The sequence below is a fragment of the Anolis sagrei genome, chromosome 13, assembly GCF_037176765.1.
Source record: "Anolis sagrei isolate rAnoSag1 chromosome 13, rAnoSag1.mat, whole genome shotgun sequence".
NCBI classification, from domain to species: Eukaryota; Metazoa; Chordata; class Lepidosauria; order Squamata; family Dactyloidae; genus Anolis; species Anolis sagrei.
This window is the reverse complement of record NC_090033.1, coordinates 4922454-4949721: the sequence shown is the minus strand read 5'-3', so window position 1 is coordinate 4949721 and position 27268 is coordinate 4922454. Positions and strand designations below refer to the sequence as shown.

Genomic DNA, 27268 nt, shown 5'->3' with positions numbered 1-27268 from the left:
AAATTCCATCATTTCCAGATCAGACTGGACTGCAAATTGCATAATCCCTAGATCTCACTGGACTGCAGATCCCAACACCCCGAAATCTGGATGGACTGCAAACCCTATCAGCTCTAGATCTGGTTGGACTGCAAATCCCATCATTCCCATATTTGAGAACTGCAAAACCCATCATCCCAGATCTGGCTGGAATGCAAACCCCATCACCCCAGATCTAACTTGACTGCAAGCCCCATCAGCCCCAGATCTGGTTGGACTGCAAATCTCATCACATGCAGACGTGACTGGACTGCAAATTCCATCAGCTCCATATTTGACTAGACTGCAAATCCCATCATCCCCAGATCTGGCCAGACTGCAAATCCCATCATTTACAGATCTGGCCAGACTTCAAATCCCATCACCTCCAGATTTGGCTGTACTGCAAATCCCATCATCCCCAGATCTGGTTGTACTGCAAATCCCATGATCCTGTGAATCCCATCATCCCCAGATCTGGTTGGACTGCAAATCCCATCATACGCAGATGTGAATGGACTGCAAACCCTATCAGCCCTAGATCTGGTTGGATGGCAAATCCCATCATCCCCAGATCTGGCTGTACTGCAAATCCCATCATCCCCAGATCTGGTTGGATGGCAAATCCCATCATACGCAGATGTGAATGGACTGCAAATCCCATTGTCCCCAGATCTGGTTTGACTGCAAACTCTATCAGCCCTAGATCTGGCTGGACTTCAAATCCTATCATTCCCATATCTGGTTGTACTGCAAATCCCATCATATGCAGATGTGAATGGACTGCAAATCCCATTGTCCCCAGATCTGGTTTGCCTGCAAATCCCATCATCTTCGGATGTGACTGGACTGGAAATTCCATCATCCCAGATCTGGCTGGAATGCAAACCCCATCACCCCAGATCTAGCTTGACTGCAAGTCCCATCAGCACCAGATCTGGCTGGACTGCAAACCCCATCATCCCCAGATCTGGCTGGACTACATTTTTGGGGTGGGTGGAAATGGATAGAGAATAATGGGAATTGTTGTCCTTCCTGAGGGAGAAAAGGAAGGGGCCTGAGGCTGTGAGGAACTGTGGAAGACTTGAAGGGACTTTGGGAGGCTTCAAAATCCATCCTGAGCTAGGCCGCAGCCGTCTCCAGGGCGACCGGTTGCCACGGCAACGGGAGGACCAGAGAGGGCGGGGCGGGGGTGCTCTGCTTCCGCGCATGCGCCTCACCTCCCGAAACGGCTATGCTCAGACCAGAGACGGCAGGGCTCTGATTCCGCGCATGCGGCTCAGCTCGCTTGAGAAACCACTCCCCAAACAGCAAGGCGGGCTGAGGTTCCCAAACCGGAAGTGATGCAACCCGCCTCGGCGAGGCTTCGGACGGAAGCGGAAGTGTGGGAAAGGGGAAGCCGGTCGGGACCTGGGCCTGCCTCGGGCCGCCATCTTGGAGGGTCGCGGAGGGAGCCGGAGGGAGCCTGCCCTCGGCCCTCTTCCCTTCGCGAGGCGGCGCAGGAGGGCCTCGAGCCCCGGAGGAAGCGGTGAGAGGCCCGAGAAGGGACGGAGGGCGGGACAGAGAGAGCGGGCCAGGCCGGGGCTTTTGCGGCCTTCGGGGTGAGGCCTACTCCCCGCCGCCAAGCCTCCCTCTTTGGCGTCCATTGAGCTAGGCCTCTCTTCGGCCTTTCCTCCAGGGGTTTTGGACTGCAACTCCCACAATTCCTAACAGCCGCCAGGCTGTTAGGAATTGTGGGAGTTGCAGTCCAAAACCCCTGGAGGAAAGGCCGAAGTTGGCCCACGCCTGTTTGAGAACCAGAATACTAACAATAACACAGCCCAACAATTCAAAATAACTTGGCTTTTAGGCCTATTTTTTGGGATTATTTGGGAGGCATCAATAAAATCCACATTTTATTTATTTACTTACTTACTATATACACCCGCAGGCTATTTTATTTTATTTATTTATCGTGTCATCACCAACCAGACCATTGTGTTACATTTCTAACAAAACAAACAGACACACAAAACACAAATTTTGCGAACTTGGTAGTTGGTTAAATGTCCTTTGACCAGTCTCTGGCCCCTTGGAGTGCTTCTGGTGTTGCCACAAGAAGGTCCTCCATTGTGCATGCGACAGGGCCCAGGGTGCATTGCAGCAGGTGGTCAGTGGTTTGCTCTTCTCCACACTCGCATGTCGTGGACTCCACTTTGTGGCCCCATTTCTGGAGGTTGGCTCTGCATCGCGTGGTGCCAGAGCGCAGTCTGTTCAGCACCTTCCAAGTCACCCCATCCTCTGTGTGCCCAGGGGGGAGTCTCTCATTTGGTATCACCCACGGATTGAGGTGCTGGGTTTGAGCCTGCCACTTTTGAACTCTCGCTTGCTGAGGTGTTCCAGCGAGTGTCTCTGTAGATCTAAGAAAACTATGTCTTGATTTAAGTCGTTGGCGTGCTGGCTGATACCCAAACAGGGGATGAGCTGGAGATGTCACTGCCTTGGTCCTTTCACTATTGGCTGCTACTTCCCAGCGTATGTCAGGTGGTGCAATACCGGCTAAGCAGTGTAATTTCTCCAGTTGTGTAGGGCGCAGGCACCCTGTCTCATTAAGAGCCACATCCACTGTTTAGCGTGGTGAGATGTGTTCCACACTGGGCATGCGTACTCAGCAGCAGAGTAGCATAACGCAAGGGCAGATGTCTTCACCATGTCTGGTTGTGATCCCCCGGTTGTGCCAGTCAGCTTTCGTATGATGTTGTTTCTAGCACCCACCTTTTGCTTGATGTTCAGGCAGTGCTTCTTGTTGGTCAGAGCACGGTCCAGAGTGACTCCCAGGTATTTGGGTGCGCTGCAATGCTCCAGTGGGATTCCTTCCCAGGTAATAATCCTCAGAGCTCGGGATGCTTGTCTGTTCTTGAGATGAAAAGCACATGTCTGTGTTTTAGATGGGTTGGGGATCAGCTGGTTTTCCCTGTAATAGGCAGTAAGAGCACCTAGAGCTTCGGAGAGCTTCTGTTCAACCATCTCAAAGCTCCCTGCTTGAGCAGTAATGGCACGATCATCAGCATAGATGAAACTCTCTATCCCGCGGGCTGAGAAATATAGCAAATAGCAAGATCAATATAAAAAACCAGATATCATGATTTATTATATTTCTTTATTTACTATATTTGGCGATCACTCGTTGGCCAAGTAGGATAGTCTTCTAGGATCAGTATTCTGGTGGGTCCATAGGTGACTATTCTTGATCTGCATCTTCTCCCGTAGTGAGGGCATTAGTTTCCAAGTAGAAGGCGGTCCTGTTTGGTGTTGGCTTGACACTCCTTCCTCTTGGCACATTCCTCTCTTTCGCCTTCCATTCGTGCCTCTTCAAATTCTGCAGTACTGCTGGTCACAGCTGACTCCAGATGGAGCGCTCAAGGGCTTCCCAGTTCTCAGTGTCTATGCCAGTTTTTAAGGTTGGCTTTGAGACCATCTTTAGAATCATAGAATCAAAGAGTTGGAAGAGACCTCATGGGCCATCCAGTCCAGCCCCCTGCCAAGAGCAGGAATATTGCATTCAAATCACCCCTGACAGATGGCCATCCAGCCTCTGTTTAAAAGCTTCCAAAGAAGGAGCCTGCACCACACTCAAGGGCAGAGAGTTCCACTGCTGAATGGCTTTCACAGTCAGAAAGTTCTTCCTCATGTTCAGATGGAATCTCCTTTCTTGTAGTTTGAAGCCATTGTTCCATTGCGTCCTAGTCTCCAGGAAAGCAGAAAACAAGCTTGCTCTCTCCTCCCTGTGGCTTCCTCTCACATATTTATATGGCTATCATATCTCCTCTCAGCCTTCTCTTCTTCAGGCTAAACATGCCCAGCTCTTTAAGCCGCTCCTCATAGGGCTGGTTCTCCAGACCCTTGATCATTTGAGTCGCCCTCCTCTGGACACATTCCAGCTTGTCAACATCTCTCTTGAATTGTGGTGCCCAGAATTGGACACAATATTCCAGGTGTGGTCTAACCAAAGCAGAATAGAGCATGGGTAGCATTACTTCCCTATATCTAGACACTATGCTTCTATTGATGCAGGCCATTTTCAATTTCTTTTCCTGCCCACCAACTTTCCGTTTTCCGTTCTTGAGTTCAGAGTAGAGCAACTGCTTTGGGAGACGGTGGTTGGGCATCCAGACAACGTGGCCGGTCCAGCGGAATTGACGGCGGAGGATCATCACTTCAGTGCTGGTGGTCTTTGCTTCTTCCAGCACGCTGACATTAGCCCGCTTGTCTTCCCAAGAGATTTGCAGGATATTCCAGAGACAGCGCTGATGGAATCGTTCCAGGAGTTGCATGTGATGTTTTTAGACAGTCCACGTTTGTCAGGCATATAGCAGGGTTGGGAGGACAATAGCTTTATAAACAAGCCCGTTAGTATCCCTACGGATGTCCCGGTCCTCAAATGCTCTCTGCTTCATTTGGAAAAATGCTGCACTTGCAGAGCTCAGGTGGTGTTGTATTTCGGTGTTGATGTTGACTTTAATAGGTGGCTGCCAAGGTAGCGGAAATAGTCAACATTTTCTAATGTTACACCAATAAGCTGTATCTCTGGCATTGGAGAGGGATTGGCTGGTGCCTGCTGGAACAGCACTTTGGTTTTCTCGATGTTCAGTGACAGGCCAAGCTTCTCGTATGCTTCTGCAAAGGTGTTTAGAGTGGCTTGTAGATCTTCTGAATGTGCACAGACAACATTGTCATCAGCATACTGGAGTTCTATAACAGATGTTGTTGTAACCTTGGTTTTGGCTTTCCATCTGCTGAGGTTAAACAGCTTGCCATCTGTCCGACAGATGATTTCCACTCTTATGGGAAGCTTCCCATCAACAAGATGAAGTGTCATAGCGATGAAGATGGAGAATAAAGTTGGGGCAATAACACATCCCTGTTTGACACTTGATTCCACCATAAATGGGTCACTTTGGGAGCCATTGCTGTCCAATATTTGTATACCGCTCTCCTCAGCCCTCGGGCGACTCAGAGCGGTTCACAATAGCAAAATTCAGTTCTCAAAAACATCATAAAACAGTTAAAAAAACTATTAAGATGGTAGCATAATAAACAGTCAATATAAATAAATAAAACATCTCATTAGCATCTCATAGATAAAATCAAGATCCAGTCTCATCATCCAATTGTTCCATATTCCTGTGTTCGTTACACTGCCTATTCAAATGCCTGCTCGAACAACCAGGTCTTCACTTTCCTCCGAAATGTCAACAGGGAGGTGGCTGATCTAATATCTGTAGGAAGGGCGTTCCACAGCTGATGAGCCACCACTGAGAAGGCCCTGTCTCTTGTCCCCGCCTGACGCAGGTGGGACCGAGAGCAGGGCCACCCCAGACGATCTTAACACGTTAGCTGGTTCATAGGAGGAGATGTGTTTGGACAGGTAAGGTGGGCCAGGATCATTTATTATATATATATATATATATATATATATATATATATATATATTGACATCATTTCTATCTCGCCCATTTCAGCCCAAAGGCCGGCAACAATTAGATGCCATATACATATACATCTTATCTTATATATATATATAAATGCTCTGTGCATAATGAGTACCTTAAAAACAAAAGAACCAATGAACGAAATCACACCAAATTTGGCCACAAAACGTCTCACAACACAAGGAGTGACCAGCACTCAAAAAATTATGATTTTTGTCATTTGGGAGTTGTAGTTGCTGGGATTTATAGTTCACCTATAATCAAAGAGCATTCTGAACTTCACCAACGATGGAATAGAACCAAACTTGGCACACAGGACTCCCCTGACCAACAGAACACACTAGAAAGGTTTGGTGGGCATTGACCTGGAGTTTTGGAGTTGTAGTTCACCTATATCTAGAGAGAATTGTGGACTCAAACAATTATCCTCCATCTATTTGCAGAGATCTGGGTCTCTGTAGCCTTTCATTGTATACTTAGTGACTTCACCTCACTGGATATTTTGAAGTTTTAGGAATTGAGAGTACATTGTTGTCTGCCTTATTATTTAGTTCAGCAATGGCAACGTTTCCAAGATATGCATCATGACTTGTTAGTTTGTTGGCTGCGGTGTATAGGTGTGTTGCGCAAACATAAATAAACAACACCATGTAACAAAATTTGAAAAACAAATCTGTTCCTGGTTTGAAAGTTTAATTTCCTGTTTAATTGTGCAGTACTTATTTTGAAAGCAGTTGTTTCTGAAACCAGAAACTTTGTTTTTTGTGGCTGCCACAAACTACCGTATATACTCGAATATAAGCCGATTTTTTCAGCCCTTTTTTAAAGACTGAAAAAGCACCCCGCGGCTTATGTTTGAGTCAAATATATTTATTATTTTACTCTGTTATTATTATTATTATTATTATTATTATTACATTTACATTATTTTACTCTATTATTTTTATTACATTTATTTTAATCAATTATATTTATTATTTGCTCCATTTATTGTTATTACATATATTATTTTGCTCTATTTATTATTGTTATTATTACATTATTTTACTCTATTATTTTTATTACATTTATTGTTTTGCTCTATTGTTATTGCATTTATTATTTTACTCTGTTATTATTATTGTTACATTTACATTATTTTACTCTATTATTTTTATTATTGTTTTACTCCATTATTATATTTATTATAAAAATAGTTATTACATTTATTATTTTGCTCTATTTATTATTGTTGTTATTACATTATTTTACTCTATTATTATTTTTATTACATTTATTATTTTACTCTATTTTTATCACATTTATTATTTCACTCTATATATTATTATTACATTTATTATATTGCTCTATTATTGCTATTATTAAATTTATTACTTTATTCTATTATTACATGTATTATTTTACTGTATTATCATCATTATTACATTTATTGTTTTATTCTATTACTAGCCGTCCCCTGCCACGCGTTGCTGTGGCCCAGTCTGTGTACATGTGTTCGTGTGTGTGTATATATATATATATATATGCATGTATATGTATGTATTTGTGTATATATATGTAATTTTGTGCATGCATTGTAATGTATTTTTTATTTTTTGGCTTTTTAAATCTCTTCTGTTGTGTTTTTCAGTGTTTTTATGAGAGTCACTCGTTGGCCTGATAGGTGTATTGTGTCCAAATTTGGTATCAATTCATCCAGTGGTTTTTGAGTTAATCCTACAAACAAACATATTTTTATTACTGTTATTATTACATTTATTATTTTACTCTATTATTATATTTAATATTTTACTCTATCATGACTGTTATTATATTTCCATTATTTTACTCTATTATTATTATTATTATTATTATTTGTATTACATTTATTATTTTACTCTATGATTATTGGAAGGAGACATAAGCACATTTACATTGGAGCTGCATTCCCTTTGCAAAAATTGAATTAAATGGCAACACCAGAATTTAAAAAAGCGTATATATTGTTCCTTAACTGGATTCTAACAGGGATTTGAACTGTTATAACTAACCGGGATTATCTACCATGCCTGGCATTCAGAATTACGTCGTTTCCAACCATGCAGGCCGTGTTCCTAGCAATCCTTGTTTCCTAGGAATGTTTCTAATCCTTTATAATAGCTTCCTTGCTAAACCACATCAAGCCTAGTATCCTGTTGATGGAAGTGTCCCATTGGATTCCTCTTGCAAGTGAGTCATCAAATGAAGGCCTTGTCTTAGCACCGGTCAAAATTTGATTCTAATTAAACCAATGATATAATGGTTCAATCAAGCCAATTATGCATCAAAGGCTCAGTCAGTTCCTTTTGGGAATCCCATAAATGCTGATGGATGAATTAGAGGTAGTGAATAGAGGGTGGCTGGTGAAGGCAAATTTCTGTCCCATTGCTTGTCACCAGGATTTGTTACTCAAGAGTACACTGCTTTTGAATGTGGAAGTTTTTGGTGTTTTGGCAAGTAGCAGCTGACAAATCAGCCCAGCATGAATTCACTTGGTTCTTCATTGTCTTGTTAAATCCAAAAGTCGTCTCCATTCACCATCTGATTTTCAAAAAAAAATGGTAGCCAGGCACTCAAGGAAGGTAACAGTTCAGAAAGGCGTTGTGGACATAGAAAGTGGGTAAATTGGTGCTGCAATGGAGGAACTGCCATATATACTTGAAGATAAGCAGAAATGTTGAGCCTGTTTTTTGAGCTGAAAAAACCTCCCTCGGCTTATAATGGGGTCTAGCAGGTCAGCGGAGCCTGAAGACCATTGCTTGCAATATATGATATATTTCTCTCTCATCTTCCCCTCCCTAAGCAGTGTGTTTCCTTTTCTGCTTCTGCTCTGCCTCTCCTCCCAGGCTGGAATGTTTTGAAAGGGAAAGGGGGGGGGGGGGAGAAGCCCTTGCAAGGCATGATCTATTTCTCTCTCATCTTCCCCTCCCTAAACAGCGTGTTTCCTTTTCTGCTCCGCTTCTCCCAGGCTGGAATGTTTTGTAAGGGAAAGGAGGGGGAGAGAAGCCCTTTCAATGTATGATATATTTCTCTCTCCTCTTCCCCTCCGTAAACAGTGTGTTTCCTTTTCTGCTTCTGCTCTGCTTCTCCTCCCAGGGTGGAATGTTTTGAAAGGAAAAGGAGGAGGAGAGAAGCCCTTACAAGGCATGCTCTATTTCTCTCTCATCTTCCCCTCCCTAAACAGTGTGTTTCCTTTTCTGCTCTGCTTCTTCTCACAGGCTGGAATGTTTTTATTTATTTATTTATTTATTTATTGTTCGAACTTATATGCCGCCACTCCCCTGGGGCTCGGAGCAGCTTACAAGAACAGGCTAAAATCGAACACAATTTTAAAACAATTAAAAACAGCAATATCAGAGATCAAAGGCCCGTCGAAACAGATAGTCTTACATGCCCTGCGGAAAGCTGATAAGTCCTGCAAGGCACGGACTTCAGGTGGCAGAGTATTTCAGAGTGATTTGTTTTGAAAGAGAAAGGGGCGGGGAGAGAAGCCCTTGCAAGGCATGATCTATTTCTCTCTCATCTTCCCCGCCCTAAACAGCGTGTTTCCTTTTCTGCTCCTGCTCTGCTTCTCCCAGGCTGGAATGTTTTGTAAGGGAAAGGAGAGGGAGAGAAGCCCTTTCAATGTATTATATATTTCTCTCTCTTCTTCCCCTCCGTAAACAGTGTGTTTCCTTTTCTGCTTCTGCTCTGCTTCTCCAGGCTGGATTGTTTTGAAAGGGAAAGTTGGAGGCATGATCTATTTCTCTCTCATCTTCCCCTCCGTAAACAGTGTGTTTCCTTTTCTGCTTCTGCTCTGCTTCTCCTCCCAGGCTGGAATGTTTTGAAAGGGAAAGGAGGGGGAGAGAAGCCCTTGCAAGGCATGCTCTATTTCTCTCTCATCTTCCCCTCCCTAAACAGCATGTTTCCTTTTCTGCTCTTGCTCTGCTTCTCCTCCCAGGCTGGAATGTTTTGAACAGGGAAAGGAGGGGGAGAGAAGCCCTTTCAATGTATGATATATTTCATATCCTCTTTGTTTGTATGGCTCTCTTTCAAATCTGCTCAATTTCCTGGCCTTTTTGTGTGTGTATCTAAATGTATTAACTTTATATGTGCATTTGGAACCCCCGGTGGCGCAATGGGTTAAAGCGTTGTGCTGGCAGGACTGCTAACCAATAGGTCAGTGGTTCAAATCTGGGGAGAGTGGGTTGAGCTCCCTCTGTCAGCTCCAGTTCCCCATTCAGGGACATGATAGAAGCCTCCCACAAGGATGGTAAAACATCAAATAACCTGGCATTCCCTGGGCAACGTCCTTGCAGACGGACAATTCTCTCACACCAGAAGTGCTCCTGACACACACCAAAAGTTCATTTTTGTTCCCTTGGAGTTTTCCTCTCATATCTTTGCAGGTCTTTGCAAATCCTATGTAGATATAATTATCTATATAGAGAGAGATGTTTAGATAGTTATATATGAATATAGGTATATAGGGCTTGCAAATATTGCAGGAGGGGAATACACGTATAGTGAGGATTTGCAGACACTTCAGGGGAAAATGCATATGTGAAATTAGTATATATAATTATAGATGCCTGGATGTTTTTATTGGATTCTATGCTGCTTTGTACTTACTGGTTTTCTTGTGCTGGATGTCCTGTTACTTTAGGATTTTGGGTTACTCTTGTACTATTGGGTTACAATTTAATAGGTACAAACTTTGATATTTTTTTACTATTTTTACTACAGTGCTTTTTGTATAATCTATATAAATAAAAATGTAATGTTTGTTTGTGGGATTAACATAACTCAAAAACCACTGGACGAATTGACATCAAATTTGGACACAATACCTATCAGGCCAACGAGTGACCATCACTCATCAAAACACTAAAAAACATAACAAAAGGGACTTAAAAAGCCAAAAAGCAACAACATTACAACGCATGTGCAAAACCACATAAATAAAAATGTAATGTTCGTTTGTGGGGTTAACAGAACTCAAAAACCACTGGACAACTTGACATCAAATTTGGATACAAGACACCTAAGAACCCAATGTATGTCCTTCACTCAAAAAATTGATTTTGTCATTTGGGAGTTGTAGTTGCTGGGATTTATAGTTCACCTACAATCAAAGAGCATTCTGAATCCCACCAATGATGGAATTGAACCAAATTTGGCACACAGTTCTCCCATGACCAACAGAAAACACTGGAAGGGTTTGGTGGGCAGTGTCCTTTGGTTTTGGAGTTGTAGTTCACCTAAATCCAGAGATCACTGTGGACTTGTTTAATGATGGATCTGGACCAAACGTTACACGAATACTCAATGGTGGAGTTTGGGGGAAAATAGAATCTTGACATTTGGGAGTTGTAGTTGCTGGGATTTATAGCTCACCTTCAATCACAGAGCATTCTGAACATAACTCAAAAACGACTGGATGAATTGACACCAAATTTGGACACAAGACATGTATCAGGCCAACGAGTGACCATCACTCATAAAAACACTGAAAAACTTAGCAGAAGAGACTTAAAAAGCCAAAAAAACAAAAAATACATTACAATGCATTAGCACAAACCACATATATAAATATGCAAACACACATATATACACAAAACACATATACACACAGCAACGCATGACGGGATGGCTAATGTATGTATGTGTGTGTGTGTGTGTGAGTATATATATATATATATATGCAAGCACACATATACACAAATATTTATTTATTTACAGTATTTATATTCCACCCTTCTCACCCCGCAGGGGACTCAGGGCGGATTACAATGTACATATACAGGCAAACATTCAATGCCTTAGACACACAACACATATAGACAGACAGTCAGAGGCTATTCAACATTCCAACTTTTTTCTGGCCACCAGGGGAGCTGTCGCTTCACTGTCCATCTGTGACACTGATTAAGTACTTCCTCATTCCCCGCATGCTTGCTGGAGATTTTTTATGGCCTCGTCAATTAGTTAAATTAGCCTCCTCACATATAAGTGGTACCTAATTTTCCTACTTGACAGATGCAACTGTCTTTCGGGCTGCAAAGGTCAACAACAAGCTACACAATTTGTCCGGAAGCTCACTCAGACCTGAGCTGGCTTCAAACTCATGACCTTTCAGTCAGTAGTGATCTTAATGCAGTTGACTCCCAGCCAGCTCTGCCACAAAATACATATACGCAGACCGAGCCACAGCAATGTGTGGCAGGGGACGGCTAGTCTTTGCTGATTTAACTTGGACTGGAGTGTGGTGGTGGCCTCGAGTGCAACAGTAGTGTTGGTAATAAAGCAACCTGGGAAATTGGTGGTCTTCCAAGTATTTTTGGATTGCAACTCCCATCATCCCTTAGTGGTGGCTGTGCTGCCACCACCTGGAAAGCTGCCCATTCCCCATTCCTGCTGCACATAATCTGATTGGTTTTGTCGCGATGGCGGGTCACGAGAGGCACAAATGGAACGGGAGGCTCATGATCCCTTTGAAAACTTTTGAGCTGGTTTCTGGAAGTGGGAGGGAGAAGGGCATTTATTATTATGGGATTAGCAGTGCTGATTCTTAATCACAACAAAAACCCATTGTAATTCCAGCATATTAGAAATTGCCAGCCAGGAACTTACTACTCCATCACGCTAGAGAACAAATCCACTAAATCTGGTTTCTGCCTCCTGCAGAATTCTGGGGTTTGTAGTTTAGTGAGGCCGTGAAAGACTCATCCCTTAACTACAAACCCCAGAATTCTGGAGGCAGAAACCGGATTTAAAGTGGATTCATTCTCTAGTGTGATGATGTCCTTAATTAATATTTAATAATAATAATAATAATTTTTTTTTTTTGTCGTGTCAGGAGCAACCGCTCCTGTTGTGAGAGAATTGGCTGTCTGCAAGGACGTTGCCCAGGGGATGCCTGGATAATTTTTGATGTTTTATCATCCTTGTGGGAGGCTTCTCTCATGTCCCCGCACGAGGAGCTGGAGCAAATAGAGCGAGCTCATCCGCCTCTCCCAGGATTCGAACCTGCGACCTGTCGGTCTTCAGTCCTGCCGGCACAGTGCTTTAACCCACTGCGCCACCGGGGGCTCCTAATAATAATAATAATAGCCAGATAACACCTCCCAACAAAGGATTCCCCCTGGCAGGAAGCAGTCAGGCTTTGAAGCTGCATGGTGATTCAGTGGTAATGAAGGTGGCCAACGGCAACATTCACACCTGCCTCCAACAGACAAGCGTTCTTTCCCCAACCCTAGACATCATTCCACAGAGAGAGAGAGACAAACACACACATCTATATAAATAAAAATGTAATGTTTGTTTGTGAGATTAACATAACTCAAAAACTACTGGGCAAACTGACATGAAATTTGGACACTATACCCCTAACAGGCCAGTGAGTGACCATCACTCATAAAACCTCCTAAAAAACAGTAGAAAGGACTTAAAAACCCAAGTAAATCTAAATGACGATACAGAAGAAGAAGGAGGGAGGGAAGAGGAGAAAGAAAGAGGGAATAAAAGAAAGAAGGAAAGAGTAAAGGAAGGAAGGAAAGAGGTAGAGAAGGAAGAAAGGAGAGAAAGCGGAAGGAAAAGAAAATGGGAAAGACAGAGAAGGAAGGAAGGAGAGAAGGAAGGAAGGAGGGAAAGAAGGAAAGAAAGAGGGAGGGAAGGTTGCCTACAGCAACGCGTGGCGGGTATAGCTAGTGTGTATATGTATATATATATATATGTGTGTGTGTGTGTGTGTGTATATATATATATATATATATATATCTCGCAAATTGTCTAGTGAGAAGGGCAAGAGTATAAGTACGGTAAGTATGTAAGTAAATAAATCAATTTTCTTTGTGTCTCCAGATGAGCGGCACCGGTAACAAGCGAGCACCCACAACAGCCACCCAGAGACTCAAGCAGGACTACCTGCGCATCAAAAAAGACCCAGTGCCTTATATATGTGCTGAGCCCCTGCCCTCAAATATACTTGAATGGTAAGAGTGACAATTGTCTCTGTGTGTTGCATGTCAGCTGGTGATTGTGTCTAATGTTCATGATGGGAATGATGTTCATGTTGATGTTCATGATGGGAATGTTCTTGATGGGAATGGGGATGATGTTCTGGTTGCTGTTGGCTTTGGGGATGAGGGGTTGCTTGGGCCTGAGCTGTTTCAGGAAGATTCACAAGGCCACATTCCTGAGAGAGGCCTCTCACCGCGTTTCTCAGAACAGCTGTCTGAGAATGATGCTGAGATTGATTTGCCAGTTGCAGGAGTTAATGAGGGAGAGGATAGTGAAACCTTGCACAGAAGACGAAGTTTTAGCAAACAGAGGCAGAACTTTCAGAGAGTGAAGCGATCTATTCGGCTACAGCAACAGAGAGATAACAAACCGTTATCTAGTGGGAAAGTCAAGAAAAATGCTTTCCTTTCAGTTTTGGAATCTGGAAAAGGTTTATAATGATTCATGGGACACAGTTGCCTCAGTTGAGTCAACGTTGTTATTTTATCACGGTCTTGCTTTCAAGTGCTTGTACCAAGTTTTGCCAAGCCTGAGTTTTGCCTGTGGGATTTTCCTGCTTTGTTTCATGGCTTCAAGAGCCTTGTTTCATGAATTTTCTATAGATTCATGGATCTTGTTTCCCTTTAAAGCTTAAGGACTATTTTGGATTTTGGACTTTTACTGTTTGCTATTTTTTACTGCTTTGCGTACATATATTCTACAACAAACTGCTTGCTGATTTTACCAAGCTGGTGTGGTGTATAAGATCAGAAGTGTTTCTGCTCTGGTGTACGACAGTGATTGACAGTTGGTTGAAAGTAGGAAGGACCTCCTAATTCAGAACCCCATCCCTGAGTGCTTTCCCCTTCTGAAGTGTTGAAAGGCTGTGTCCCTGAGGTGTAGTTTCCACAGCAAACAAAGTATATTCTAAACTGGGCGTCTTTGAACTTTTTAAACAGAGGGCCAGGTCACAGTTCCTCTAATTCAGTGGTTCTCAACCTTCCTAATGCCGTGACCCCTTAATACAGTTCCTTATGCTGTGGTGACCCCCAACCATAATATTGTTTTCGCTGCTACTTCGTAACAGTCATTTTACTACTGTTATAAATCATAATGTAAATATCTGATATGCAGGATGCATTTCCATTCACTGGACCAAACTGAGCAGAAATACCCAATGCAACCACATGTAAATGCTAGTGGGGTTGGGGGTGGATTGATTTTGTAATTTGGGAGTTGTAGTTGCTGGGATTTGTAGTTCACTTATAATCAAAGAGCATTCTGAACTCCATCAGTGATGGATTTGTACCAAACTTGGCTTCCATGACCAATGGAAAACACTGGAAAGGTTTGATGGGCATTGACCTTGAGTTTGGGACTTGTAGTTCACCTATATCCAGAGAGCACTGTGGACTCATGCAATGGTGGATCTGGACCAAACTTGGCATGAATCCTCAATATGCCCAAATGTGAACACTGGTGGAGTCTGGGGAAAAAACATCTTGACATTTGGGTGTTTTAGTTGCTGGGATGTATAGTTCACCTACAATCAAAGAACATTCTGAACTCCACCAATGATAGAATTGGGTCAAACTTCCCACATGGAATCCCCACGACCATCAGAAAATACTGTGTTTTCTGATGGTCTTTGGCGACCCCTCTGACACCCCCTCGCGACCCCCTCAGGGGTCCCAACCCCCAGGTTGAGAAACAGTGCTCTAATTGTTGGAGGGCCAGATTATAATTTAAAACAAACTTGAATGAATTGCTATGCACACTGCACATATCTTATTTGTAGTGCAAAAAACACTTTAGAACAATACAATAATTAAAATGAAGAACAATTTTAACAAATATAAACGTATTAGCATTTCAGTGGAAAGTGTGGGCCTGCTTTTGGCTGATGAGATAGGATTGTTGTTGTGTGCTTTCAAGTCGTTTCAAACTTAGGTTGACTCTGAGTGAGGGCCGGGTAAATGACCATGGAGGGCTGTATCCGGCCCGTGGGCCTTAGTTTGAGGCCCCCTGTTCTAAACCCTAACCGCAAAACTGCGAGTTCGCGGACTCCGTGGCTGTCAGGGCGAGGTGGGGAAACTGGTCCTGGTTGCCGCTGGTTGGAATAGCCAAGGCCAGCTTCTCCACCTCGCCCCAGCAGCCATGGAGCCCTGCAAAATCCCAGGGCAGCGCTGCAAAGGCTGCTAGGGCAAGGTGGGGAGCGGATCGGCCAGGGCTGGCTTCCCCATCTCATCCCAGCAGCCTTTGTAGTGCTGCCCTGGGCCTCTGTGGCTGCCGGGGCAAGATGGGGAAGCCGGCCATGGCTGATCCGCTGGTTGGATTGGCCAGGGCCGGCTTGCCCACCTCGCCCCAGCAGCCATAGAGCCCTGCGGAGACACTAGGCATCCCTGCAAAGGCTGCTGGGGCGAGGTGGGGAAGCTGGCCCTGGCTGATCCAGGGGTGGGGCCTGCCGCCAATTGGTCAGTTGGCCTGGCGGCGAGAGACTTGGCTGGTGGGAGGGCGTCCACCGCCGCAACAGCCGGCATTTCTTTATATATATGTGTGTGATATAATATAATATAATATAATATAATATAATATAATATAATATAATATAATATAATATAATATAATACAGGGTTAGTCAAAATGCATAGGCCAATAAGCCATTCAATTGAATGGCTTATTGGCCTATGCATTTTGACTAACCCTGTATAATATATATATATTAGGGCTGGGCAGTTTCGTTCGTTAATTTCGTAATTTGTTATTAATTCGTTATTTTTTTTTGATAACGAAGCGATATTGAACCATTCAGGAGCAACTAAAAAACGAAACGAATTTTTTCAATTCGTTTCGTAATTGTTTCGGAATCAATTCGTAATTGATTCGAAATCGTTTCGTTATTACTTCCGCATGTCTGGTGCAAGTTTTATAGTTGTTGTTTGTTTTTTCAGTGAAAAAAAAAATAAATTATCACACCAACAGTCAACAACAGAGGGAGAGGGAAGCTTCCTGTCCCATTTGGAGGTTTTTTTAGCGTATTGCGCGATCGCGCCCGCCATTAACGAATCGATTCGTAATTGTTTCGAAATCGATTCGTAATTCGAAACGCAAAAAATCAAAACGCAAAAACCCCCTAAAAACGAATCGAGTTTAGAAAAAAAAAATTCCGTGATTGCCCAGCCAATATATATATATATATATATATATTCACCCTATATCACAGTATTTCACTTATCGCGGGTGGTCCTGGAACGTCACCCCCGTGATAAGTGAGGGAACACTGTATAAAAACATTTCTTTTGCTCCTCTAGGCACTACGTTGTACGAGGACCTGAGATGACTCCATATGAAGGTAAGACATGGCTTGTACTTTGGAATCCTCTTCATTCCAAACCTGGGAAGCTTTTGGAATATCAGGTGTTGCATATACTCTTGTCATGGCTGGAATCACTGGGTTGCTGTGAGTTTTTCAGGCTGTCTGGCTATGTTCCAGAAGCATTCTCCTGACGTTTTGCCTGCATCTATGGCAGGCATCCTCAAAGGTTGTGAGGTATATTGGAAACGAAGCAACAGAGGTTTATATATCTCTGGAATAATGTCCAGGGTGGGAGAAAGAACTCTTGTCTATTGGAGGCAAGTGTGAATGCTGCAATTTATCACCTTGATTAGCATTGAATGGCCTTTCAGCTTCAAAGCCTGGCTGCTTCCTGTCTGAGGGAACAAAGTTTTACCTGGTTCTGATTGCTTGTCTGGAATTCTAAAATCAGGACAGTAAATAAAGAGCAACACTCAGAAAACGGGGGAATTCCAGACATGAATCAATCAGGGCCAGCTAACAGCCAGGCTTTGAAGCTGCAAGGCCATTCAGTGCTAATCAAGCTGAGCAGTTGCTGCATTCACACTTGCCTCAAGCAGACAAAAGTTCTGGGTTGTTGTAGGTTTTTTCGGGCTATATGGCCATGTTCTAGAGGCATTCTCTCCTGACGTTACGCCTGCATCTATGGCAAGCATCCTCAGAAGTAGTGAGACAAGAGTTATTTCTCCCATTTTAGATATTATTCCTCAGATATATAAACCTCACTTGCCTAGTTTCCAACAGACCTCACAACCTGTTGTCGAAGGCTTTCTTGGCTGGAATCACTGGGTTGTTGTGTGTTTTCCGGGCTGTATGGCCATGTTCAAGAAGCATTCTCTCCTGACATTTTGCCTTCATCTCTGGGGATGGCTGCCATAGATGTGGGCGAAACATCAGGAGAGAATGCTTCTGGAAACCCAGAAATTACACAACAATCCAGACTTCACAACCTCTGAAGATGCCAGCCACAGATGTGGGAGAAACATCAGGAGAGAATGCTTCTGGAAACCCAGAAATTACACAACAACCCAGACCTCACAACCTCTGAGGATGCCAGCCACAGATGTGAGAGAAACATCAGGAGAGAATGCTTCTGGAACATGGCCCGGCAGCCCAGAAAACTCACAGCAACCCATTGCATGTGCTATTCTGTGTGTGTTTATGTGTGTGTCTACTTCTGTGAAGTGAGGTTTTCTTTCCCCCTTCTCGTTTTAGGTGGCTATTACCACGGGAAACTCATTTTCCCAAGAGAATTTCCATTTAAACCTCCTAGTATTTATATGATAACACCAAATGGAAGATTTAAATGCAACACAAGGTAAGCAGTGTCCATGTTTTTTTTATAACCACGCTCCCTGTGCAGAAATATGGCCCTTGACAGCTTAATGTCTTCGTTGGAGTTCAGCCTGTGATTGTGTCTAATGATCAGGGTACTCTGGATGTTGGGAATGACAATGAGGTTCATGTATCTAATGATGAGGTTGCAATTGATGCAGAGAATGACAATGGGATTCCTGTTCCAAGTGTCTTTTCTGATGAGAATGTTCCTGAAGGGTTTGGGGATGATGGTATGGTCCCTGGAATTGCTACCAGAGAATTCCCATAACTTTGAGCCTGAGAATAGCTCGCCATCTGGGCCAGCTACAGAAATTAATGAGCCAGTAGATAGAAGGCATGTTTTTAGTCAGCACAGGCAAACAACCCAATCTCTTAGGCGTTCTGCCAGGCTGAGAGAGAAAATGATAACAGAGTCAAGGCTGAAATGAAATCCATTCCTGGCTGCTTGGGACAATGAGTAGATTAGGGGATAAAAGTGTCTGATGAGAATGTTCCTGAAGGGTTTGGGGATGATGGTATGGTCCCTGGAAGAGGCCCTGAATTGCTAACAGAGAATTCCCATAACTTTGAGCCTGAGAATAGCTCGACACCTGGGCAAGCTGCAGAAATTAATGAGCCAGTAGATAGAAGGCATGTTTTTAGTCAGCACAGGCAAACAACCCAATCTCTTAGGCGTTCTGCCAGTCTGAGAGAGAGAATGATAACAGAGTCAAGGCTGAAACGAAATCCATTCCTGGCTGCTTGGGACAATGAGTAGATTAGGGGATAAAAGGGTCTGATGAGAATGTTCCTGAAGGGTTTGGGGATGATGGTATGTCCCTGGAAGAGGCTACCAGAGAATTCCCATAACTTTGAGCTTGATAATAGCTCGGCACCTCGGCCAGCTACAGAAATTAATAAGCCAGTAGACAGAAGGTATGTTTTTAGTCAGCACAGGCAAACAACCCAGTCTCTTAGGCGTTCTGCCACGTTGAGAGAGAGAATGATAACAGAGTCAAGGCTGAAACGAAATCCGTTCCTGGCTGCTTAGGACAATGAGTATAAGGAGATAAAAGTGCCAAGCACAGAATCTGTAGTTCAGACGAAGCATCCCTGGAATTGAATCGAGACATCTTTCTGTTCCTTGGAAGTCTTGCCTTGGATAGATTCATGTGTTAAGTGCCTTTTTTTGATTCATGATTCAAGCTTTGGGGTTTTACCTTGGAAGTTTCTGTATTTGTTTTTCATGAACTCTGATGGATTACCATATATACGCGAGTATAAGCCGACCCGAATATAAGCCGAGGCACCAAATTTTACCACAAAAAAATGGGAAAAACGTATTGACTCGAATATATTTCTGCTTTGGGGTGACTTTGCCTGTCCTTTCCTTTGCAGGTTATGTCTTTCCATCACCGACTTCCATCCCGACACGTGGAACCCGGCTTGGTCGGTCTCGACAATCCTTACAGGCCTTCTTAGTTTTATGGTTGAAAAAGGTCCCACTTTGGGCAGTATAGAAACATCTGAGTTCACGGTGAGTCGCTTCTCTGGGTAGAGGAGGGTGGGTATCCCTCCTCCTTAAAGACATGTAGACATTTCCAAATGTTGTTTTTCGAAACTGATCTTCTTTTCTCCCTTTACGCAGAAAAGGCAGCTTGCTTCACAGAGTCTAGCGTTCAACGTGAAGGACAAAGTCTTCTGTGAATTGTTCCCCGACGTGGTGGAGGTAAGACAGCACATTTGCGAGCCTTGCGGGAGATAAATTTATGCCTGCTGTAATGTCCCTAACCACCTAATGGTACTTTTCAGCTCTGTTGGACTACAGTTCCCATTACTTTCAGCCAGAGATAGCAGTTGTATTCCCACATATCTGGCTAACAGCTGAAACCTTCCATATTCCATTTGTTGTAATAATAATTTTTAATTATTTTTTTTTATTTCACAGGAGAAAATACAGTTATATAAACATATACTATACATTTCCCTCTCTTTTATTTACATTCACCCCTGTGCTCCCCTTCTCCAGAGCCATCTCTTTTCCTAAAGTCCCATCCAACCTGGGCTTCCCTACTTCGCGGATTTTCACTTTTCACGGGTGGTCCTGGAATATAACACCCGCGATAAGTGAGGGAACACCATAGTCCCCTTTGTCTCCACCAAGTCTGATTCTTTGACTGATGTCTTCCCCCCTTCCCGTCCCAGGAGATCAAGCAGAAGCAAAAGGCGCGAGAGGAGCTCCACAGCCGGCCGCAGACCCTCCCGCTCCCGGACGTGGTTCCCGACGGAGAGGCCCACCACAACCAGAATGGTCTTCCGCTCCTGAACGGCCACGTCCCCTTGGCCGCCGCCGCCAACAACAACAACCACCCCGGCCTACAGCAGGCCAACCGCAACCACGGACTCCTGGGAGGAGCGTTGGCGAACTTGTTTGTGATTGTGGGCTTTGCGGCCTTTGCCTATACAGTCAAGTACGTTCTGAGGAGCATAGCGCAAGAGTGACGCCCTTAAGGAAACGAAACGGAACACAAACCGCCGGTTCCAAGACCAAAATTAGCAGTAGTGGCCGGAGCCAAAACAACAACAAGAGAAAAAAAGCATGTGGGACTCTTTGGGTCTCATGCTCCCCCTAGTGCTGGGATGAATACCGTGTGATGTACAGGTAAACGTGAAATAGACCGGTTTGGCTCATGGGTTTAGTTTTGAGGAAGGAAAGAAAACAGGATCCCCTTTGGACTCAAAAGAAGAGGCAGGTAGGATGGGGAGGAAGGAAAAAAAAGTGACCGAGGCCAATTGGCGATATTTTAAAGTTACCGGTCGACATACAAATGTAATCTTTTATTTAATGTTAATTTTCGTAAACAAAGCACTGAATCATTTCCGGGGTCCTTAAAGTTCTTTGTTGGTCAACGCGGAATATGAAGTCGCACAGTTTAGTAAGGAGAAGGTGGCAGACAAAATAAAAGCCAATGATAAGCAGAGAAAAGGAAGAACCAGGGCTGATTACAGTGTTCCCTCACTTATCGCGCAGGTTCCATTCCAGGAACCCCCGCGATAAGTGAAAATCCGCGATGTAGGGACGCTATACCACCAACTCTCAACCCCTCCTCCCTCCCTCTCTTCCTCTCCTCTTTCCCCCTTCCTTCCTCCGTCCCTCGTCCCTCCCCTCGCTGGAGCCACTCTTCTCCCTCCTTCCCTGCTTCCCCACTGGCATGGGGCACTCACCTGGTCACCCGAGGAAGAGCAACTGGGAAGATGCCCCAGCGGAAACCGCCTTGGCAACCCTTTCCATGCCCCTCGCCAGTGCCACTTCGGCAAGTGGGGTTTATAGATCTGTGTCCAGTGTTCCCTCACTTATCGCGGGGGTTACGTTCCATGACCACCTGCGATAAGTGATAAACCGCGGATCAGGAATGAAGTAGTCTCTTCCTCGGAGGTCCCAGCATCCAAGGGAGAGGAGGTGGGAGCCTTGGCTTGGCCTTCTCTGAGGAAGGGTCCACTGAGGAAGAGAAAGAGAGGAAACCTTGGCTTGGCCCCCTTCGAGGATGAAGCTGCTGCCAAAGAGGTCCAAGCTGAGGCTCCCCCCTCCTCTCTCTTCTCCTTTTCCTCGGAGGACCCTGGGAGCTTGGAGGAAGAGGAAGAGAGGGAGTCTTGGCTTGGCCCTCTCCAAGGACAAAGCTGCCGCTGAAGAGGGCCAAACTGAGGTCCGCCCTCCTCCTTTTCCTCGGAGGACCCTGGGGCCACAGAGGAAGAGAGGGAGTCTTGGCTTGGCCCTCTCCAAGCTGCCGCCAAAGAGGGCCAAGCCGAGGCTCCCCCCCCTCCTCTCCCTCCTCTTCCTTGGAGGACCGTGGGGCCTTGGAGGAAGAGGAAGAGAGGGAGTCTTGGCTTGGCCCTATTTGAGGATGAAGCCGCCGCCAAAGAGGGCCAAGCCAAGGCTCTCCCCTCCTCCTTTTCCTCGGAGGATCCTGGGGCCTCGGGGGAAGAGGAAGTCTCAGCTTGGCCCTCTCCAAGGACGAAGCACCGCTGAAGAGGGCCAAACCGAGGTCCCCCCTCCTCTCCCTCCTCTTCCTTGGAGTACCCTGGGGCTTCGGAGGAAGAGGAAGAGAAGGAGTCTCAGCTTGGCCCTCTCCAAGGATGAATCTGCTGCCAAAGAGGGCCAAGCTGAGGCTCTCCCTCCTCTCCCTCCTCCTCTTCCTTGGAGGACCCTGGGGCCTCGGAGGAAGAGGAAGAGAGATGGTCTCGACTTGGCCCTCTCCAAGGACGAAGCTGCCTCTGAAGAGGGCCAAACCGAGGTCCCCCCTCCTCTTCCTTGGAGGACTCTGGGGCCTCGGGGGAAGAGGAAGAGAGGGAGTCTTGGCTTGGCCCTCTTCGAGGATGAAGCTGCTGCCAAAGAGGGCCAAGCTGAGGCTCCCCGCTCCTCTCCCTCCTCCTTTTCCTTGGAGGACCCTGGGGTCTTGGAGGAAGAGGAAGAGGAAGAGAAGGAGTCTCGGCTTGGCCCTTTCCAAGGATGAATCTGCTGCCGAAGAGGGCCAAGCTGAGGCTCCCCCTCCTCTCCCTCCTCCTTTTCCTTGGAGGACCCTGGGGTCTTGGAGGAAGAGGAAGAGAGGGAGTCTCAGCTTGGCCCTCTCCAAGGATGAATCTGCTGCCGAAGAGGATCAAGCTGAGGCTCCCCCTCCTCTCCTTCCTCCTCTTCCTCGGAAGACCCTGGGGCCTCGGAGGAAGAGGAAGAGAAGGAATCTCGGCTTGGCCCTCTCCAAGGACGAAGCTGCCGCTGAAGAGGACCAAGCCAAGACTCCCCCCTCTTCTCCCCCCTCCTTTTCCTTGGAAGACCCTGGGGTCTTGGAGGAAGAAGAAGAGGAGTCTTGGCTTGGCCTTCTCCAAGGATGAAGCGCCGCTGAAGAGGGCCAAGCTGAAATCCCCCCTTCTCTCTCTCCTCCTACTCCCTGCCCAGTGGCTCCTGGGGAGGGGGGAGGAAACCCCCCCCCCCCAAACAAGTCTGGGGTAAACACTGTATACAGAGTTCCCTCAGTATTTGTATTTTAATTTTTTTTTTTGAAAAATCACGAAACAGCGAGTCCACGGGAAGCGAACCACAAAGAACCAAGGGAACACTCTTTTCATTATTCCTTTTTTCCCTCTGACGTGGTCCCTGTGAAATATGCACTTATGGCATCTTCTGCACCCACAAGGCTGTTTTGGATTCTGCTGAAAAGCTTCCATTCAGTTAGGGCCACCTGCATTGCATTTGCTGACTTCCTCGAAGGATCATCGGCGAGGTCTAGAGCCCACTTCCCTTCTGGACCTTCCGAGCCATTCCCAACTTCCGCACACAAAACACATACTTCTAAAACAGTACAACAACCCAAACAAAAACGGCACTGAAGTTGTAAGGAAGGAATCACCACCAGGGGACGCTGTTGACTTATATAGCACTTCCACAAGGAAATTGAACTGAGAACACACATCTAGAGAGGGCCAATTTGAGAAGGAATTTTCAATGAATGCCTTTGGCTCGATGGAAGCGATGTTGTGAAATTGGTGACCTTGATCGAAAACAATGTTTTTGCTTTTCTTTTCATGTCTTTCCTTTTTTTTCTGGAAGGAATGAGGGTTGACCTTCAAAAACAAGACGTTTCTGGCCCGCTCTCACTTGTTTTTAGGACCTTTTGGTCCTGCCAAAGTATGGGAGAGTCATCATCTTGAGGGCTTTTTGGTCCTGGTAAAAGCATGGGAGAGCTGTCCTCTCCAGAATACAAAGGAATGGACAACCTATGAGCCTTTGTGACCTCAAGAGTTTTTTTTTTTAATTACTAACTTGGAGACCTGGCGCTGCCTGGGTAATTTGAGAAAGGCATTGTGTGTCAAGGTTGGTCTTGATCAATTATTTATATGGCTCGCAGTGGTCTCAGCAAGTTAGTGAAGGTACTGCAAGTCCCATCATCTGTGGTTCATCCTCCTCCAAACAGCACTGGGGTGTAGAGTGGGTCATGGGGGCTCTGTGTGCCAAGTTTGGTCTTGATCGGTCATTAGATGAGGGTTGCAGCCATCTTGGGTAGGGAATGAAGGTACCTGAAGTCCTATCATCCATGGTCTGTCCTCGAAAGTGCACCAGGATGTAGAATGGGTCATGGGGGCTCTGTGTGCCAAGTTTGGTCTTTATCGGTCTTTGTTGGGGACCACAGTGGTCTGTGGGAACCAAAGGGTTGGAAAGTACTACACATCCCATCCATTGTCTAGCCTCCCCCAAGCCTTGGGGGCACATAAAGAGTGTCATGGAGGTTATGTTTGCCAAGTTTGGTCTTAATCAGTCATTGGATGAGGATCGCAGCAGTCTCGTCAAGCGAGTGGAGGTACTTCAAGTCCCATCATCCATGGTCCACCCTCCAGTAGAACGTAGAGTGGGTCATGGGGGCTCTGTGTGCCAAGTTTGGTCTTTATCGGTCTTTGTTGGGGACCACAGTGGTCTGTGGGAACCGAAAGGTTTGAAAGTACTACAAATCCCATCATCCGTTGTCCTTGAGTTTTGGAGTTGTAGTTCACCAACATCCAGAGAGCCCTTGGACTCAGACAATGATGGATCTGGACCAAACTTGGCAGGAATACCCAATTTGCCCAAATGAGAACACTGGTGGGGTTTGGGGGATATAGACCTTGATATTTGGGAGTTGTAGTTGCTGGGATTTATAGTTCACCTACAACTAAAGAGCATTCTGAACTCCACCAATGATGGAATGGAACCAAACTTGGCACAGAGACCTCCCATGACCAAGAGAAAATACTGGAAGTGTTTGGTGGGCACTGACCTTGAGTTTTGGAGTTGTAGTTCACCAACATCCAGAGAGCACTGTGGATTCAGACAATGATGGATCTGGACCAAACTTGGCACGAATACCCAATATGCCAAATGTGAACACTGGTGGAGTTTGGGGAATATAGACCTTGACATTTGGGAGTTATTGTTGCTGGGATTTATAGTTCACCAACAATCAAAGAGCATTCTGAACTCCATCAACGATGGAATTGAACCAAACTTGGCACACAGAACTCCCATGGCCAAGAGAAAATACTGGAAGATTTTGGTGGGCATTGCTCTTGAGTTTGGGAGTTGTAGTTCACCAACATCCAGAGAGCCCTTGGACTCAAACAATGATGGATCTGGACCAAATTTGGCACAAATACCCAATATGCCAAATGTGAACACTGGTGGAGTTGGGGGAATATAGACCTTGACATTTGGGAGTTGTAGTTGCTGGGATTTATAGTTCACCAACAATCTGTTTGCATTCTGTACCCCACCAACTTTAGAATTGGGCCAAACCTCCCACACAGAACCCCCATGCCTTGAAGGGACTTGCTGGTGCGAACCTCCCTCCAGCCTTGCATGCTCTCCTTTGCCCAGACATGTGCACAGCTTCTGTGTTCCAAGCACGCCTGCTCTCCCCTCTCCGCTTGGATTCTCAGAAACAGCCCTCCCCTTGGCTGAGAGGCCGGCCAATCAAAGCAGAGGAGGGCTTTTGGTGGGAGGATTTGCCATTTGTTTCCAAAAAAGGAAGAAAAGGACAGGCGGAGAGATCGTCAGCCTTCTCCACCAAAGGCATTCCTAAGACTATCAGAAATATAAGTTTTCTGATGGTCTTTTGCTACCCCTCTGAAACCCCCTTTGTGACCCCTTAGAAACTGTTCTAAAACACGTGGACAAACATGGAAGGCTAGTGAACTACACTGCCTCCGAAGCAAAAGGTGGCATTTAAAAAAATACTTCTAATGCAAAGGTATGCAGATGTGGAAAGCTAGTGAGTTGCATTTTTCCCCAAAGGAAACTTTGGTTGCTCGAAATCCTTCCTAGGGAATTTGGTTGCTCGAAATCCTTCCTAGGGAATTTTTTTAGAGAGTGAAAAATCCCTTCCTGATTTTTTCTTGGATGTAAATTGACCTGGACTTCCAAAAACATGGTGTTATGATCACTCACGCTATCATATTTGGAGACATTTTGGAACCAATTTACTAAAAACAACACCCTCGGATGATGCAAAAACTGCTCTCCCGCCTCCGTATGACTTACAGACATTTCTTTACAAGTATAAAACCTCCTTGTTCCAAGATTAATTTTTGTTTTAAGCATATAAAACCCTTCTTATCCACCCCTTAAAATATGTATATAATCTAGGGAATCAGTTTTAGATTATTAGTATTATTATTTCTGATTCTGTTGGTGATTTCTTTGTGGCAGAAGACGACAGGAAAGAGCGGAAAGCCGAAAACAAACCCATGAGCCACGTAGCTTTAGATAATCAGTGAACTTGTGCTTTGACCAATTTCTCTGCGAGTAGGTATGGATTAGTTGAGAGTAATAGGATGGATCCATACGACGGAGGAGGCAAGACCTTTTGGAGCGGGAGGGGGGAAGACGGGAACGATTTTAAGACCTGTATTTATAAAACACTTTGGAAATTTGGTGTTTGGTTTCCTTTTCCTTTCTCTCAGATTGGGTTTTTCTGTCTCACTGTCTGGCTCAGGACTTCCCTATGTTGCTACTCCTCTGCTCTTGTCTCAAGAAAACCTTAATGTATTTCTGTTTCTATGGATGCCTCTGTTTCCTTTGTTAAGTGTTGCATGTGTGTGTGTGTCCGTCCATTCTTTAAATGGCCTTATTTTGGTGTTGGAGACCGACGTCCTTATGAGGGGCGTTCATTGGAGATGTCCCCTGTCCCACTTCCTGTGGACGGAGAGCAATGAAGTTTGGCCCAGTTCTGAGTCCTCTCCTTCGGTGCCACCTCAGACACATGCTTCTCCCATCTTTGGTAAACACCTCACTTGTAGGAGTCGGCATGTTGCTTCAAAAGCCATGTTGTGATTTTGGAAACCAGTCTCATCACCTGACAGATGTTCGCCCTTCCTTGTTGGAAAGAGGTGGAAGTCCAGTGGTGTGAGGTCAGGTGAATCGGGGATGCGGGAGAATGTCAAAGCCAGAGGAGCATGCTTCTTCCATTTGGGCAACAGGTGAGTTGTGAACAGGTGCATTGCCTTGCAGAAGGTGGACACCTTTGGTGAGCATGCCATATCTTGGTTTTGATGGCCTCCTGCCATATCTTCAGCATGGTCTTCCCCA

General features: G+C 45.1%; 1 protein-coding gene across 1 annotated transcript; it reads left to right on the top strand.

Annotated features, from left to right (window-relative positions):
- Positions 1–1396: 1396 nt before the first annotated feature.
- UBE2J2 (ubiquitin conjugating enzyme E2 J2) lies at positions 1397–26615 on the top strand. Its single transcript, XM_067473011.1, has 7 exons — positions 1397–1546; positions 13350–13480; positions 16799–16839; positions 18058–18160; positions 19558–19696; positions 19808–19888; positions 20365–26615. The coding sequence occupies exons 2-7, from the start codon at positions 13350–13352 to the stop codon at positions 20659–20661; spliced, it is 792 nt and encodes a 263-aa protein (XP_067329112.1). The 5' UTR covers positions 1397–1546; the 3' UTR covers positions 20662–26615.
- The last annotated feature ends 653 nt before the right edge of the window (positions 26616–27268 follow it).

What these genes read in the sequence shown, in the direction of transcription:
- UBE2J2 (XM_067473011.1), top strand. Translation starts at nt 13,350, where the DNA reads ATGAGCGGCACCGGTAACAAGCGAGCACCCACAACAGCCACCCAGAGA. An exon ending in TAGAAACATCTGAGTTCACG is followed by an intron (nt 19,697 to 19,807) that starts GTGAGTCGCTTC and finishes CCCTTTACGCAG; the next exon opens with AAAAGGCAGCTTGCTTCACA. An exon ending in TGTTCCCCGACGTGGTGGAG is followed by an intron (nt 19,889 to 20,364) that starts GTAAGACAGCAC and finishes TTCCCGTCCCAG; the next exon opens with GAGATCAAGCAGAAGCAAAA.